At 44.7% G+C, this 17,359-nt stretch overlaps 1 protein-coding gene across 1 annotated transcript in view; it reads right to left on the reverse strand.

The window, feature by feature from the left end:
• Positions 1-17,359, reverse strand: part of SFI1 (SFI1 centrin binding protein) — a 134,319-nt gene that overhangs the window by 106,069 nt on the left and 10,891 nt on the right. The window contains 1 exon segment of the mRNA XM_075323458.1: positions 12,554-12,625. Coding sequence (XP_075179573.1) covers positions 12,554-12,625 — 72 coding nt within the window.

Consider the following 17,359-nt stretch of genomic DNA (forward strand, 5'->3'; position numbering starts at 1 on the left):
AAGGATTTTCCCTGCGATAGAGAAGTGGGGAGAAGCCACCACTGAAGAGAGGTTTTGGCTGCAAGGGAAAGAGAGACGTTCCTGTCGAGGGACGTCGACCTCCTGTCCCATTTGCGGAGAATGTCCCATTGGAGTGAGCGCAGATGGAACTGCGCGAAGGGCACTGCCTCCATTGCTGCCACCATCTTCCCCAGGAAGTGCATGAGGCGCCTCAAGGGGTGTGACTGACCCCGAAGAAGAGATTGCACCCCTGTCTGCAGCGAAAGCTGTTTGTCCAGCGGTAGCTTGACTACCGCTGAGTGAGTATGAAACTCCATCCCGAGGTAAGTCAGTGATTGGGTCGGTGTCAACTTGGACTTTGGGAAGTTGATGATCCACCCGAACCGCTGGAGAGTCTCCAGAGCGACGGTCAGGCTGTGTTGACACGCCACCCGGGAGGGTGCCCTGACTAGGAGATCGTCTAAGTAAGGAATCACCGAGTGGCCCTGAGAGTGTAGGACCGCCACAACGGATGCCATGACCTTGGTGAAGACCCGTGGGGCTGTCGCCAGGCCGAAAGGCAGTGCCACGAACTGAAGGTGGTCGTCCCCGATGGCGAAACGCAGGAAGCGTTGATGCTCGGGTGCGATCGGCACGTGGAGATAAGCATCCTTGATGTCGATCGATGCTAGGAAGTCTCCTTGTGACATCAAGGCGATGACCGAGCGGAGGGATTCCATCCGAAACCGTCTGGTTCTCACATGTTTGTTGAGCAGCTTGAGGTCCAGAACGGGACGGAATGATCCGTCCTTCTTTGGCACCCCGAACAAGTTGGAGTAGAAGCCGTGACCATGTTCCTGAGGGGGAACGGGAATCACCACTCCTTCTGACTTCAGAACGCCCACAGCCTGAAAAAGTGCGCCGGCCCGAGATGGAGGCGGAGATGTTCTGAAGAAACGAGTCGGAGGACGAGAGCTGAACTCTATCCTGTAACCGTGAGACAGAATGTCTCTCACCCATCGGTCTTGGACATGTGGCCACCAGGCGTCGCAAAAGCAGGAGAGCCTGCCACCGACCGAGGATGCGGTTCGGGGAGGCCGAAAGTCATGAGGAGGCCGCCTTGGAGGCAGTGCCTCCGACGGTTTTTTGGGGGCGTGACTTAGACCGCCACGCATAAGAGTTCCTCTGGCCCTTCTCTGGCCTGTTGGACGGGGAGGATTGGGACTTGTCTGAGGGCCGAAAGGACCGAAACCTCGGTTGTATTTTCCGTTGCTGAGGTCTCTTCGGTTTGGACTGGGGTAAGGACGAGTCCTTTCCCTTGGATTCCTTAATAATTTCATCCAATCGTTCGCCAAACAATCGGTCGCCAGAAAACGGCAAACCGGTTAAGAACTGCTTGGAAGCAGAGTCTGCCTTCCATTCGCGTAGCCACATGGCCCTGCGGACTGCCACCGAATTAGCGGATGCTACCGCTGTACGGCTAGCAGAGTCCAGGACGGCGTTCATGGCGTAGGACGAAAAAGCCGACGCCTGAGAAGTGAAAGACGCAACTTGCGGAGCAGAGGTACGTGTGACCGCATTAATCTCAGACAGACAAGCGGAGATAGCTTGGAGTGCCCACACGGCTGCAAAGGCCAGGGCAAAAGACGCGCCTGTGGCTTCATAGATGGATTTCACCAGGAGCTCTATCTGCCTGTCAGTGGCATCCTTGAGCGATGAGCCATCTGCAACTGATACTACAGATCTAGCCGCCAGTCTAGAGACTGGAGGATCCACCTTGGGACATTGAGCCCAACCCTTAACTACGTCAGAGGGGAAGGGGTAACGTGTGTCATTAAGGCGCTTAGTAAAGCGCTTGTCCGGAAAAGCTCTGTGCTTCTGGACAGCATCTCTGAAGTTAGAGTGATCGAAAAACACACTCCGTGTACGTTTGGGAAACCTAAACTGGTGTTTCTCCTGCTGCGAAGCCGCCTCCTCTATAGGTGGAGTTGGGGGAGAAAGATCTAGCACCTGGTTGATGGACGCTATAAGGTCATTTACTATGGCGTCCCCTTCAGGTGTATCAAGATTGAGAGCAACGTCAGGGTCAGAGCCCTGAGCTGCGACGTCCGCCTCATCCTACAGAGAGTCCTCAAGCTGAGACCCCGAGCAGCGTGAGGAAGTCGGGGAAGATTCCCAGCGAGCCCGCTTAACCGGTCTGGGACTGTGGTCCGTGCCGGAGTCCTCCACGTGAGACCTAGGGGCCACCCCGGGAGATCGCTGCGGCGCAGACCGAGAGGGGCATGGAGGCGATGATCCAACAGTGCCCGGGGCCTGTGTAAGGACCGGTCTGGACTGTAAGCCTTCTAGTAGCTTGGCAGACCATTTGTCCATAGACTGAGCCATGGATTGTGAAAGCGACTCCGAGAGTTTCTCAGCAAAAACTGCAAACTCTGTCCCTGCCGCCTGGACAGGGGGAGCAGGAGGGTCTGCCTGAGCCGAGGGGCCCACTAGTGACCGAGGCTCCGGCTGAGCAAGTGCAACAGGGGTCGAGCATTGCTCACAGTGAGGCTGGAACCTGCAGGTAACATAGCCGCACAAGAGGTACAGGTTGCAAAAAAACCCTTTGCCTTAGCGCCCTTGCTCCTTGTGGACGACATGCTGTTGTCTCCTAGGAGAGTGATCACTGAGGGTATATAGCCAAAAGCAAAACAACCCGGACGAACAGAGAAAATATATACAAATTATATATATATATATATATATATATATATACTCCGGCACCCTAGGGGGACCAGCACCGGGTGACCGGTGTGGCTTACCGACCGCCCAAAGCGGTGTGTGTCCACCAGATTCCCTGCCTTAGGTCTCCCAGAGCTGCAGAGCTCGTTCCTGAAATCCTCCACCGGCAGAATGTGTAAAAATGGCTGCCGGAGCTCTCAGGGGAGGAGGGAGCCGTGGGCGGCGACTAGTAAAGTGCGGGAATCTGGTGCCCCACAGTGATCAGTGAGGGGGGGGGGGTGGAAACCTAAAGTATGCTCCAGCCCTCACTGCCGACGTCAGGTCGACCGTCCCGCCCTTACCCCTGACTGGCAGGCCCGGGGGCGGGAGTTATGGTACTAGGCCGCAATGAAGCCGGGGACTAAATTTAATACCGCGGCCGACAAGCAGGCGCGGTCGGCGCGGAAGTCCCGGTCGTCACAAAACCAGCAGCTGCTGCAGCGTCTGTGAAACAAGCGCTCTATGCACCGTCCCCAGGGGGACACAGAGTACCTTTAGATGCAGGGCCCTGTCCCTGAGGATACAAAGACTCCTGTCCGGCAGATTCCCACAGGGGCTGCGGAGGGAGCCCGGTCCCAGTGAATGGATGACCGGTTAGGATCCCACTTCTCCCAGAGCCACTAAGGGATGGTGAAGGAAAACGGCATGTGGCTCCAGCCTCTGTACCCGCAATGGGTACCTCAACCTTAACAGCACCGCCGACTTAGTAGGGTGAGAAGGGAGCATGCCGGGGGCCCCGTGGGGGCCCTCTTTTCTTCCAACCGATAAAATCAGCAGCTGCTGCTGACTAAAATGGGAGCATGAGTGGATGTGTGCCTCCTTCCACACAAAGCTTAAAACTGAGGAGCCCGTGATGCACGGGAGGGTGTATAGGCAGAGGGGAGGGGTTACACTTATTTCAAGTGTAATACTTTGTGTGGCCTCCGGAGGCAGAAGCTATACACCCAATTGTCTGGGTCTCCCAATGGAGCGACAAAGAAAAGCATTTATACCCCAATCAGACCTATTATATATTTGTGGTCTGTATTTCAGGACCCCAGAAATGAAGCTAACATCAGAATAAAATATATTTCATTTTTATTAATGATAAAGATGCCTAGTTAATGAAGCCACCTCGAAACGAGCGTCAGGCGTAGGGGATCCAGTACCTGGGGACTCCTGCAGCACAGCTCAACATACTCCAGGTAATAAGATTTATACCAATTTTGGTAGCTACCTCCACATATATTGGTGTATGCTTGTGTAAAAATATATTTAGCCATTCATACTAGCTTATCATATCATGTTAACCCTGCTGCAACATATTCTAGCTTTATATTGTTCCTAGTGACTTCTCTATCCATGCACACAGGATAGAGTTATGTCAAATTCTGCCCTTATGTGCTGAACTACAAGAAGGTCATACTTACCAGTGACCTCTGGCACTTTTTTTTTTTTTGCATAATTTGCACATATAGTATCTAAATTTGCACATACTTATTGATTGGTTGAATACTTATATATTTAGGAACAATTCTGCCCTATGTGCTGAACTACAGGAAGGCCATACTTACAAGTGGCCTCTGGCACTTTTTGCATATATAATATCTATTTTTGCACATAATTATCGATTGTTCTTATAAATTTATAATCTATGGGCATATTTATTACTGTTTGCATAACTTGTATGTATATTTAATTTTATACATACCTATTGACATTTTGACATGTATATGAGCATATTTATTACTTTTTCCTGACTTATGTATTTATGTCTGTAGTGTACATGGAATGTATTTATTGTTAAAAATCTGGAAATTCCCTGTTTTCTGGTCTACTAGCTGAGTATATACGGAATATTTTGATTATTTAGCTGAGTATATTCCCTGTTTTTCTATATATTTTTTCTTTAAAAAAAGTGGGGTTTTTTCCTTATCACTAATAAAAATTAAATATATTTTATTTTGATGCTGGCCTCATTTCTGGGGTCCTGAAATACAGACCATATCTGGTTGCTGTTCTATATTGAGGAGGTGTTTCCTCATCCACTATACATTGGGACTTGGTGGTTATAAGACATTATACAATTTACCTACCGTATTTTTCGGACCATAAGACGCACTTTTTCCCCCCAAATGTTGGGGGAAAGTGGGGGGTGCGTCTTATGGTCTGACTATAAGGTTGCGGGTGCGGGGAATGAGGGTGCCGCGGTGGAGCGGGTCATCGGCGGCACCAGCAGGCTGTAGCAGCCTGCAGCAGCCTGCAGTGACCACGTGGGCCCGCTCATTACATATGCACGCCCATCCTCCCGCCTATCATCTCTCAGCGAAACCGGCGCTGACAGGTGGGCGGGGTGATGGGCGGGAAGGGGGGGGGTGTGCATAATTAGCAGCCGGCCGTGATCACCCCTGGCAACTACAGCCTGGAGTGATCATGTGCGGCTGTATTCACTGCCCCCCGTGCATCATTATCAGCGCGGGGTGCAGTGAATCAGTGTACTCACCCGTCACCGTGTGTGGAGCCGCCCCCCTGCAGCATCGCGTCTTCCTGTCTGTGCCGGCGGTCAGCTGATCTGGACACTAGCGGCGCGCACCGCGATAACGTCATCGCTGTGCGCGCCGCTAGTATCCACCAGAATCGATCAGCTTACCGCCGGCACAGACAGGAAGACGCGATGCTGCAGACACCGGTGACAGCTCCACACAGCGGCGCTGCAGCTGAGATAGAGATCGGTGCTTCAGGGAGTGAGGAAGGGTAAGTATAAACGTTTATTTTTTTTTTCCTGTGCCACAGGATACACGCCATTTACCAGGATGGGGGCATTTCATGAGCAGGATGGATGGGGGCATATCATGAGCAGGATGGATGGGGGCATATCATGAGGAGGATGGATGGGGGCATTTCATGAGCAGCATGGATGGGGGCATTTCATGAGCAGCATGGATGGGGGCATTTCATGAGCAGGATGGATGGGGGCATTTCATGAGCAGGATGGATGGGGGCATTTCATGAGCAGGATGGATGGAAGGTATATTATTAGCAGGATGGATGGGGGGTATATTATTAGCAGGATGGGGGGTATATGAGCAGGATCATATACAAGGCAGGAGGATCCTTATCAGAATGGGGTACCTTAGTAGAGAACTTGGGGACATTACCCCCATAACAGTGTCAGCAGCAGATCCTCGCCCCATAACAGTGTGTCATGACCATATTTTTTGGTTAAAATTTTATTTTCCTATTTTCCTCGACCAGGGTGCGTCTTATGGTCAGGTGCGTCTTATAGTCCGAAAAATACGGTATATTTGTTTAATCATAAGATAGATTTATTATAGAAACCCTGTGAGTTCAAAATCTCGGTCCAATCCCCGTGGTTCTAATGTCTGCAGCTTATCTATCCAGGACATTTCTCTCGGTTTCAACATTTCAATACGATCCCCCCCCCCGCCTTCTTCTAGGTTGTTTAATTTGTAAGATTTGAAATCTTATACAGTCATATGCAAAAGTTTGGGCTCCCCTATTAATGTTAACCTTTTTTCTTTATAACAATTTGGATTTTTGCAACAGCTATTTCAGTTTCATATATCTAATAACTGATGGACTCAGTAATATTTCTGGATTGAAATGAGGTTTATTGTACTAACAGAAAATGTGCAATCCGCATTTAAACAAAATTTGACCGGTGCAAAAGTATGGGCACCTCAACATAAAAGTGACATTAATATTTTGTAGATCCTCCTTTTGCAAAAATAACAGCCTCTAGTCGCTTCCTGTAGCTTTTAATGAGATCCTGGATGAAGGTATATTTGACCATTTCTGTTTACAAAACAATTCCAGTTCAGTTAAGTTTGATGGTCGCCGAGCATGGACAGCACGCTTCAAATCATCCCACAGATTTTCAATGATATTCAGGTCTGGGGACTGGGATGGCCATTCCAGAACATTGTAATTGTTCCTCTGCATGAATGCCCGAGTAGATTTGGAGCGGTGTTTTGGATCATTGTCTTGCTGAAATATCCATCACCTGCGTAACTTCAACTTCGTCACTGATTCTTGCACATTATTGTCAAGAATCTGCTGATACTGAGTTGAATCCATGCGACCCTCAACTTTAACACGATTCCCGGTGCAGGCATTGGCCACACAGCCCCAAAGCATGATGGAACCTCCATCAAATTTTACTGTGGGTAGCAAGTGCTTTTCTTGGAATGCCGCGTTTCTTTGCCTCCATGCATAACGCCTTTTTGTATAACCAAACAACTCAATCTTGGTTTCATCAGTCCACAGGACCTTCTTCCAAAATGTAACTGGCTTGTCCAAATGTGCTTTTGCATACCTCAGGCGACTCTGTTTGTGGTGTGCTTGCAGAAACGGCTTCTTTCGCATCACTCTCCCATACAGCTTCTCCTTGTGCAACGTGCGCTGTATTGTTGACCGATGCACATTGACACAATCTGCAGCAAGATGATGCTGCAGGTCTTTGGAGGTGGTCTGTGGATTGTCCTTGACTGTTCTCACCATTCTTCTTCTCTGCCTTTCTGATATTTTTCTTGGCCTGCCACTTCTGGGCTTAACAAGAACTGTACCTGTGTTCTTCCATTTCCTTACTATGTTCCTCACAGTGGAAACTGACAGTTTAAATCTCAGACAACTTTTTGTATCCTTCCCCCGAACAACTATGTTGAATAATCTTTGTTTTCAGATCATTTGAGAGTTGTTTTGAGGAGCCCATGATGCCACTCTTCATAGGAGATTCAAATAGGAGAACTTGCAAGTGGCCACCTTAAAGGGAAGGTATCGTCAAAAAAAAATTCAATAACTGAAAAAATGTAAAGTAATAATGTTTTAATGTGTTGTTTAAATATTATTATTTGTTTTTAATTGAGCAAAATATAAAAAAAAATTAAAAAGTTTGATATTTTCCACTGTTAAACACTAGGGGGAGCAGCTGCTGAAATCCTACAGAAATTCCACTGTATAAAAAGCTCAGATTACAGCTGCAGTAAAAGTGCGCGGAGTCTGCTCTCCTGTGTGTGGTGGCACGCCTCACCCTCCCAATCTGAGTGTTTACAACAGATAACAGAGAATGACATGTAGGGACATAATGCACAGCCATTTTGTTGATGACCACAAATGTCCAAAGTGTCACCAAGGACAGCAGGAGTATCACACAGGATAGGATTAGATACACGGCTCAGCAGACAGTATCACACAGGGGAGGATTAGATACACAGCTCAGGAGACAATATCACACAGGATAGGATTAGATACACGGCTCAGCAGACAATATCACAGGAGAGTATTAGATACACGGCTCAGCACAGCAGACAGTATCACACAGGAGAGGATTAGATACACAGCTCAGCAGACAGTATCACAGAGGAGAGGATTAGATACACAGCTGTGCAGACCGTATCACACAGGAGAGAATTAGATACACGGCTCAGCAGACAGTATCACACAGGAGAGGATTAGATACATGGCTCAGCAGACAATATCCCACAGGAGATTATTAGATACACGGCTCAGCAGACAGTATCACACAGATTAGATACACAGCTCAGCAGACAGTATCACACAGGAGAGGATTAGATACACAACCTTGCAGACAGTATCACCGGTACAGACACAGGTACTCACATGCAGTGACACACACACACACACTGCGGCGGGCAGAGCTAGGGGAGCTGCGGCGGCGGGCAGAGCTGGGGGAGCTGCGGCGGGCAGAGCTGGGGGAGCTGCAGTGGTGGGCTTGGGAGAACGGAGGGAGGGGGGTGTCATTGGAGACGGTAATGGCGGGGTGGAGGGCCGGCTTCTGTAGCGGCGGCGGAGCAGGGGCTGGGGAGAACGGAGGGATGGGATGTCGCCGGAGACTGTAACAGGGGAAGGGGCCCGTACTCACACATCCCGGCGGTTGACAGGGGTAAAGTGGAGCAAACAGCACACGTTGTGAGCTCCACAATAATGGCGCTGGTCTCCTCCCTCTGCTGTGAACTGGACAGTCCAGGGGGCGTGTCCAGGTCACAGCAGACGCCCACTGTAACGTACGGCATGGGGTCGGAGCCCGACTATCAGAGTCTATGCACAGGGGCTGCCATAAAGGAAGGAGTTACTGTCGTTACACACACGGCAAATCCAGCATGGCAGCCCCCAGTGCCTCTAGTCAAATAAAAATTAAATAAAAACTAAATAAGCTGCGATTTTCATTTTGTATTAGAAATACTTGATTTCATAATCACTATTTTTAATACAAAAATAAAAAACCGCGATACCTTAACTTTAAATACCTTTTCTCATGATTGGATACACCTGCCTATGAAGTTCAAAGCTCAATGAGGTTACAAAACCAATTTAGTGCTTTAGTAAGTCAGTAAAAAGTAGTTAGGAGTGTTCAAATCAAGAAATTGATAAGGGTGCCCATACTTTTGCACCGGTCAAATTTTGTTTAAATGCGGATTGCATATTTTCTGTTACTACAATCAACCTCATTTCAATCCAGAAATATAACTCAGTCCATCAGTTATTAGATATATGAAACTGAAATAGCTGTTGCAAAAACCCAAACTGCTATAAAGAAAAAAGGTTAACATTAATAGGGGAGCCCAAACTTTTTCATATGACTGTATGAGGGATTACGTTTGCATTTATCAAAGTGAGACGGAATTGGTAACAAATTCTTTTGTCGGACAGTATCTTTAGAGTTGTGTGTCTGTCCACGTGAATACTTTAAAATATAAATACAATTACTATCAAAAGTGAAATAATCATGTATATGATAAGATTCCTCTGTATGCGGATGGTCAGAAGAAAACAAATTCACCTGGAATTACATTTTAACAATGGACACAATTTAAACACGGAACGGGTCCTCTATTCATGGTCATCAAATGTCTCTGAACCGGTGTTTTTTGGTACCTACATCAGCTCGAATTAATGTATCTTATGTACTTGGTTCTGCAGTAAAAATCATAGTGGGATATTAAAAGTCCACAACACCGGGATAAGACTAATGTAAAATATGCCAATGTTTTGTTTTTAATGTTATGGCTACAATGGGACCAGGGATGATACTTATTAACAAATGTTATTCTTTTATGATGATCTTTATTTCTAGACATCTCCCTGTCCCGTTCCTGTGACAATAAGTTTTGTGGATAATTTCATTGACTCTCATAACGAGAATTTCACGATTCGTGACTATCCTGCGTACCCTTTGATACTGTGAAAAGGGCAATGATTTTTTAAAAGCAGATTGAGGACTGCTTGAAAAATTAAGGAGATTATTCCTATATGATGATTTCCAAAACAAATCAGTAATTACTTTCTGCTCCTCTTGAGACCATTTAGGTTCCATCCAAATGCAGTTAATCCATTCTACAAAATGAGACTACTAGCCGAAATGCGTCATATGGATGTATGAAACTATGCAAATTAAAATAAACCTCTAAAGAGAAGGATTTTTTTTTCTTTGCGTGCCGTTTTTCAAAATGTTAGCATTGAGAGAAGTGATGGGGAGGAGGGCCCTGACAGATCTGTAAGATTTTGCACACTAAATAGTTAGCTAGAATGAAGACTAAAAAAAAACGTCTTTAAAAAGCAAAGAAACAATAAAACAAACATTCAGTACAAAAGGGGATTATAACCTTTATCGATTTCAATATAATTAAACAGACTTGGCAACAGATCATTCATAAACTATAGAACGTGCAGACAAAAAGTAGATCTGCTGAAGGATTTTATTTTTTTAATATACGTTAGTAATGAGAGAAGAGTAGAAAGAAAATGTTGACCACTATCGGCGCTCCCCAAAGACTAAACTTGATATGAAGAAGATCGATCTGATCCGTTCAATAATTTTATTAGAAAAAGAGCATGGAACTATTTACATGGTCATGCGACACCGCGTTTCGGCTTATAAAAAAAGCCTTCAGGTCTGTCAGCAGCATAACCCAATGTCAGAATTAGGCTGCTAATCACAGAGGGGTGCTGAGTCGGACTTCAGCTCATGGGCTCCTCAGTCAGACTAATGAAAAAGCGAGGAAGCTTAAACTAACATGGTAGTACAACCTGGTATGCACAGATGCACGGAAACATGACGACACAAGCTTCACCGAACTTGGGGTTTTTGATTGGGGCTCTGACATTGGGTTATGCTGCTGATAGACTGAATTTTTTTTTTTAAAAGCCGAAACGTGAGAGATGGAGGGACACTCAATTTAGAATCTTACATAGGGCTATCTTGGGATTCAATATACCAGGAAGAGATATGCGATGTCCTAAGTGTCAAGAAGAGAAAACAGATATGTTACATGGATTATGGGAATGTAAGAAAATTCAGGGGTTTTGGAATCAAGTTAGGGCATTTGTTAGAGCAACATGGGGAATTTCTAGTGATTTAGAGTTAATGGTGTGGATTTTTCACTCCTTTGAGAAAGGAGTAAGAGGGGGTTCGGAGGCGCAGGGACAGAAAAATTTTGCAATACTACATGACATAGCCATGATAGCCAAACGATGTATTTTAAAACACTGGATACACAGAGAGAGCCCATCCATGAAGGAAGTCATTGGCGAATTACACAACCTATTGAGACTAGAAAAAATGGCAGCGGAAAGGGACAAAGACAGGTTGACAGGCAAGTTTTTTGGGAGATGGAGAAACTTTATTGAACGCCAATTTACCCCGGGAGAGATAAATAATGTGATGACACCTTTTACACACTCAGAGTGGTATCTCTTGAATGATATCCAAGACAACTTGGGTAAATTAAGAATCATCCAGTAGTGGGTTGTGGAGAGCGGAGAAGATGAGCAGATAAGGGTATATCGGGACACATCAGCAACTTCGGAAATACCTAGGGTTGACACAGGTTTTAACGACTTACCAAAGAGCAGTCTGGAATTTTAAGTTGGGACAATATCCCCTATTATGTTTTATTCTGTCAGAGGAATGTTCTTCTTTTGTAACCATGAAGGTCTTTGTTATGTTTATAAAAATTGAAAAATTTAATAAAAACATTTGGAAAAAAAAAAAAAAGCCGAAACGTGTTGTCGCATGTTTTATATGTGCATGATCATGTGAATACGTCCATGCACTTTTCCTAATAAAATCAGTGAACAGATCACATCAATCTTTATCATATCAAGTTTACTCTTTGGGGAGCGCCGATAACAGTCAACAGATTATTCACAGTGGATCAACTTGGCAGCAAACCCATCTGTGGAACTAGATACCCACTCACAGCTCATTTGATCTTTATTACAGGGGAGTGCATATATACTATGCACACTTTTTGATAAACTTCCGCTCTGTTCAGATAAGTGCCACGTTCCTCTCCCTCAAATCTCTCCCCTGGAAGGGAACACTTTTTTTTTTAAACAAAAGAAGTGGTCAGTTTGGTCTTTATAAACAACAGCATTATCCCATATCTGCAGGTTTTGAAGATATGTTCACACACAGCAAAGGCCAAAAGGTAAAATATTACTACTGAAAAGTGAAAGTTATATTGTCAAATATCCCAAGGACTGGAAAAACATTTTTTTTGTCTGAACATTTTCTACACTATAAATAGATGTTCACTCAGCAGTGTATGAACATGGCCTTATAAACAAGAAGCTGGTTGTATTATGAAACACGTTATACCATTCTCAGCTGTTTCGAGAAATAAAAAGAGGTGATGGAACTTCTACAACCAACAATAGGTGGCAATGCTGAAACATTGGCTGCAAAAATTCTATTTAGCATATGTAATTTACTAGTAGTTTGTGTGTCACCTGTAGAGAATTTTTGTGAACATGCCACAGGCCTTGTAATGTACAGGCTAAAAGGGTTTGGTACCTTGCAGTGGATAGAAGGACCCTTCCAAACGTTTTCCGTATCCAGATGTATAAGAACTTTCGGGCCAAATGTCTGTAGATAATGAAGTATTTGGTTAGACAATTGTAATAAGTACATTTCTTTTTTGGAGGGTCAAACAGATCCTTTTTTAGTGTGGGGGGGGAATTGTACAAAAATCACTTTTAGTTATACAAAATAAATTTCACTTTACAAGTTTCCCTTGTTTTTATTTGTTGAAGTTAAGAAGGGAGCCCTCTTCCCACCAAATACCACTAAATAAAATTCATTTTAAGTAGACAAACATTCTACCTTTTACAAAAATAGTAAAAATACTATAAATTAAAGCTGTAAACAGTTTACCTATAATTTAGTAACACTATTGTACCATAAAAGTAAAAGATTGCACTATTGTAATAATAACCCTTGCCTTTTAGAACTCAGAATAAGGTTACTTTATTATTGTCAAATATTCAAGATCAAATCTAAGTAAGAAATGTTCAAGAGATTGGAACAAATATCCACTTCTTTATACTCTGATCTATTGTAACCAGGAGTAAAAGTTAGTCCATTATACAGTACCATTCTGAATTAAAGCAGGAGGTGATGGAAGACCTGGGGCACTTATCCATGCCTTCCAGATCTTATATAACTTATGTAAAGCATTTCTTTTCAGGTATTCACAGCTCTCCAAGTGAATTATGTTATTCATTTTGTTTTTGAGCTTTCTAATAGTTGCAACACGGATAGTCAAGATGGTGGATAAGCAGCCCCAAATCAAGTTCCAAAGAAATTCAAGCTGTCCTGCAGGCGCAGAGTGCATCAGTGTCAGGGTGAACTGTCCATTGACATTTAACACTAGAAGGCCCAGGAATTTTGAGCTCCATAGGGTTCCAATGGTAGAAATGTCAAATGACCCCTCTCTGGGACTTCTAGTGTTAAATAAAATGAAACGCTATGGCAGGAGACCCAGGAGGACCCCACTGCTGACACAGTGACACACACATAATAATAAGCTACAGTGCAGTTTGCTAAAATGTATGTGAGTAAGCCAAAATCCTTTTCTTGTGGAGATCAAGATACAACTTTTGGTATAGCATATCATTCTACTGTTTATCACAAACAGAATGAGGCCTAGAAAGAAAAGAACACAGTACAGACAGTCAAATATGGTGGAGGTGCAAAGAGGTTTTGGGGCTGTCTTGCTGCCTCTGGCACTGGATTCCTTGACTGTGTGCAGGGCATCATGAAATCTGAAGATTACCAGAAAATGTTGGGTCGCAACATAGTGCCTAGTGTCAGAAAGCTGAGTCTGCGTCTTAGGTTATGGGTTTCATACCAGGACAATGACCCAAAACATACTTCAAGAAGCACACTGAAATGGAAACAAATTGCTTGAGAGCTCTGAAATGGCAAGCAAATGAGTCCGGTATAAACCATTGAACACCTGTGGAGAGATTTTGGGAAAAGACACCCTTCAAATATGAGAGACCCGGAACAACGTGCAAAAGACGACTGGTCCAAAATTCAGGCTGAGAAGTATACGAAACTTGATGATATAGGAATATAGGAAGCGATTGATTGCAGTTATTTATTACAAAGGTTGTGCAACCAAATATTAATTTCAGGATGTCAACAATTTTGTCTGGCCCATTTTATGTTATTTTGGGTTCTACCAATACACACAAAAAAAAGGAAAATTTATAAAAAAAAATATGTGCAATTGAAATAATTTTCTATAAGAAATACTTTATTTTCTGCAACATTATCAAGGATGCCAACATTTTTGGCCATGAGTGTTTATAGTGTTCAATTGAGTCTTGAATATATTAGCAATGTCACTTTGAGTCCTTATAAAGATATTATGTTAATATGCACTGTCACTTTAAAATATTTGCCACTGATTCCCCATGTGTTTCTTACTCCTTGTATTGTCCAGTGTACGCATGAGCTTTTTGTCGCATGCTCCCTTGCTGCCCGCGGCATCTTCATGGTGTCTGCGCTCTCCCAGTAACCATGGCAATGCATCCTAGCTACCTTGATGGCTGCAGATGACATTGTTGGCACACGTGATGAAGTGTGCATGCACCATTTCTTAGGACTTTATTGGTGGAATCGCGGTCATGTGCCACTTCTTATCCGGACATGATTTGTTTCAATGCGGTCATGTGACCATCTATTGCTCAATATTTAAGGACCTGCTGTCTAGCATTATGTACCATCCCCTTTATGAAGCAACAGCAGAAATAAGTGAAATGCTCATTGGGGTTCTCATGTCTGGTCACTTCGTTTGGTGTACCTTATGATGGGTAACTTGGATTCCTCAATCTTATATACATGAGACTTTGCTTTTTGGGCAAGTTTCTAATATGACCACTTGGTCTTTATTTGATATAATAGTGCCTTCCTGCCTTCCCTTTTTTTCTAAGAGCTTAGGACTTATTTTATATGGAATCCATTTTCTTTTGTACTTTGTCTATGTATGCTTATTAGCGATGAGCGAACCCATGGATGTTCGGGTTCAATCGGACTGTAGTGCAAAGTTCAGTTCGGGTAACAAAACTCTAACTAAACACCATAGAAGTCAATTGGGACCCAAACTTATGGGCTGTTAAACGGTGGCAGTAAGGGCTTGTGGATTGTAAAAGGAAGCAAAATGGGGTAAGAGCAGGACAACTAGCCTGGAAACAAAAGTGGATTGGGAAAGGACTTGAACATAGAATATACTAATAATCATCTTGAACCAGGAGGCGGAATCCAAGTGGAGGAGAATGTTGACATGACAATGTAGGTGGAAGAGGCCGAGGTAGTCAATGCTGTTTTTGTGGGGGATTTTTTTTTTTTTTATTTGGGGAGGCCCCAAAATATTTACAATGGCAATAGAATGAACAAGCTGATTAGAATGAACAACACCATTGGGGGCAGCTATACTTCTCCACTCAGCCAAAGGTTAGGACAAATCCTGTGGGATCCAAGATTAGTTTATTTTAATGTATGTGAGCTTCCCACATTGGTTGTGATCACAACCACTGCCCTGCTAAACACACGTTCCAACAGTATACTTGCCCCAGGGCAGGCCAGCACCTTCAAGGTATATATAAAAGAGCAAGCTTAGATCCGGTGTCCAATTTGGAGACCCAGAAATTAAATAGGGTAGACACAGCACTTAGTACGTGTAGACACTCTTCCACCTTCCTAACACGGACCATCTCAGATGGTGGTGGTGCTGGATGTTGTGGAGTACTGAGGAGGTTTTTCCACATTTCGGCCAGGCTAACCCTCCCTTCCGTGGTGGTGCCAATGCCCCAGCTGCATTAGCAACTTCCTTCTCCTCCTTTGCCTTGTGCTTCCACTGAGCCCTGCTGTCAGGTGGGAACTCTGTCAATAGTGTGTCTACCAGCATGCGCTTGTATTCCCGCATTTTCCAATCAAGCTCCAGTGACAGAAGTAAGGTTAAAACGTTGTCCTTGTAGCAGAGATCCAGCAGGGTGGCCACCCAGTAATCAGCACCGGTAAAAATCTGGGCAACTCGGGGTTCATTGCACAGGCACTGCAGCATGTAGCCATGCTCAGAACAAATGACAAGGAAGTGTAAAGTCTATGTCCTCTGTATCCCCCACAGCCAGTGATGCCTGTGAGCTGCTTTGAGTGCCACCCTGCTGTGAACACTTTCTCCACCTCCAACACCTCTTCCTCCGAACTACGCACATCACTCAGATGACCTTGACTCCATGTGGGTTCCAGGACATCATCATCCTCAGCGTCATCTTCCACCCATTCCTTGCACCTGCCCTCCTTGATGATCTGCAATATGCAGAAAGCTGCAGCAATTGGTAACTGTGTTTCGCCATCATCAGAGATGTGTTGTGGTGATCCGCTGACCATGATCCTAGCCATCCCACATCCTCATACAAAACAAGTGGTTTGGCATCAGAGGACTCAATCTCTTCTACTTCTGGGGCAAAGTCAGGTGGATGACCCACTGAACCCCAGCCAGCGGAGTCATCAAAAAGAAGAGACTGCTGCATGACCTAGCGCTCAGGCTGCTTGGCTGATTTGCAAAGGTATAGGTGGAAAACATAGTGAGGGACCTGGAGGTACACAGCCATACAATCTAAAATCGCCTCAACATTCGTACAGCGGTACTCGGGCCTATGAAATTAAGCAGAATGTATTTTTGCTTTTGTGCACCAGAGCAAGGTGTTTCATTTGAGTGCTTAGCAGACACTGACTGACCACTTCTCTCGTTAGCAGCTCCACCACTACGTCCCCTATTTGATGTTCTCCTCATTCTTTGCACCCCAAAAAATGCAGCGTAACTACACGGCCTGTATAAAGAGATAGAGTGCCCAGCAGATTACACTACCTGTATGCAGAGTGTTCCCACAAAACCTGTTTCAGAGGGTCCCCACAGTGCCTGTTTGCAGAGTATGCAGAGAGAGTAGTATCCCAACACTGTACCTCACTGTGATGCTTTGAAAAGACAAGCACTGCGATGTGATGTCACCATGAGATATTCAGTACTATCCAATGATCGGCAAACCAATGTACTGGTCTCATCAAATCACCGCATTGTAAATCCAGCTGAGAGGAGAGTGAAGTGTGATCTGTGCATGCATGCCCAAACTGCTGTCACTCACACAGAGGCAGCCCCACCCCCACCAGTGACGGCCCTGCTCAGGTAGGAAAACAACAATAAAAGGTACATACAGTATGTGCCACAGAGAAATCAGCTTACAGAAGCAGGGTAGGTAGCAAAAGTATATTAGGAAAGTGTTAATAAGAAACAGGACAAAAGAAAGTGGGTCA

This window comes from Anomaloglossus baeobatrachus, chromosome 1 (genome assembly GCF_048569485.1).
Source record: "Anomaloglossus baeobatrachus isolate aAnoBae1 chromosome 1, aAnoBae1.hap1, whole genome shotgun sequence".
Taxonomy (NCBI): Eukaryota; Metazoa; Chordata; class Amphibia; order Anura; family Aromobatidae; genus Anomaloglossus; species Anomaloglossus baeobatrachus.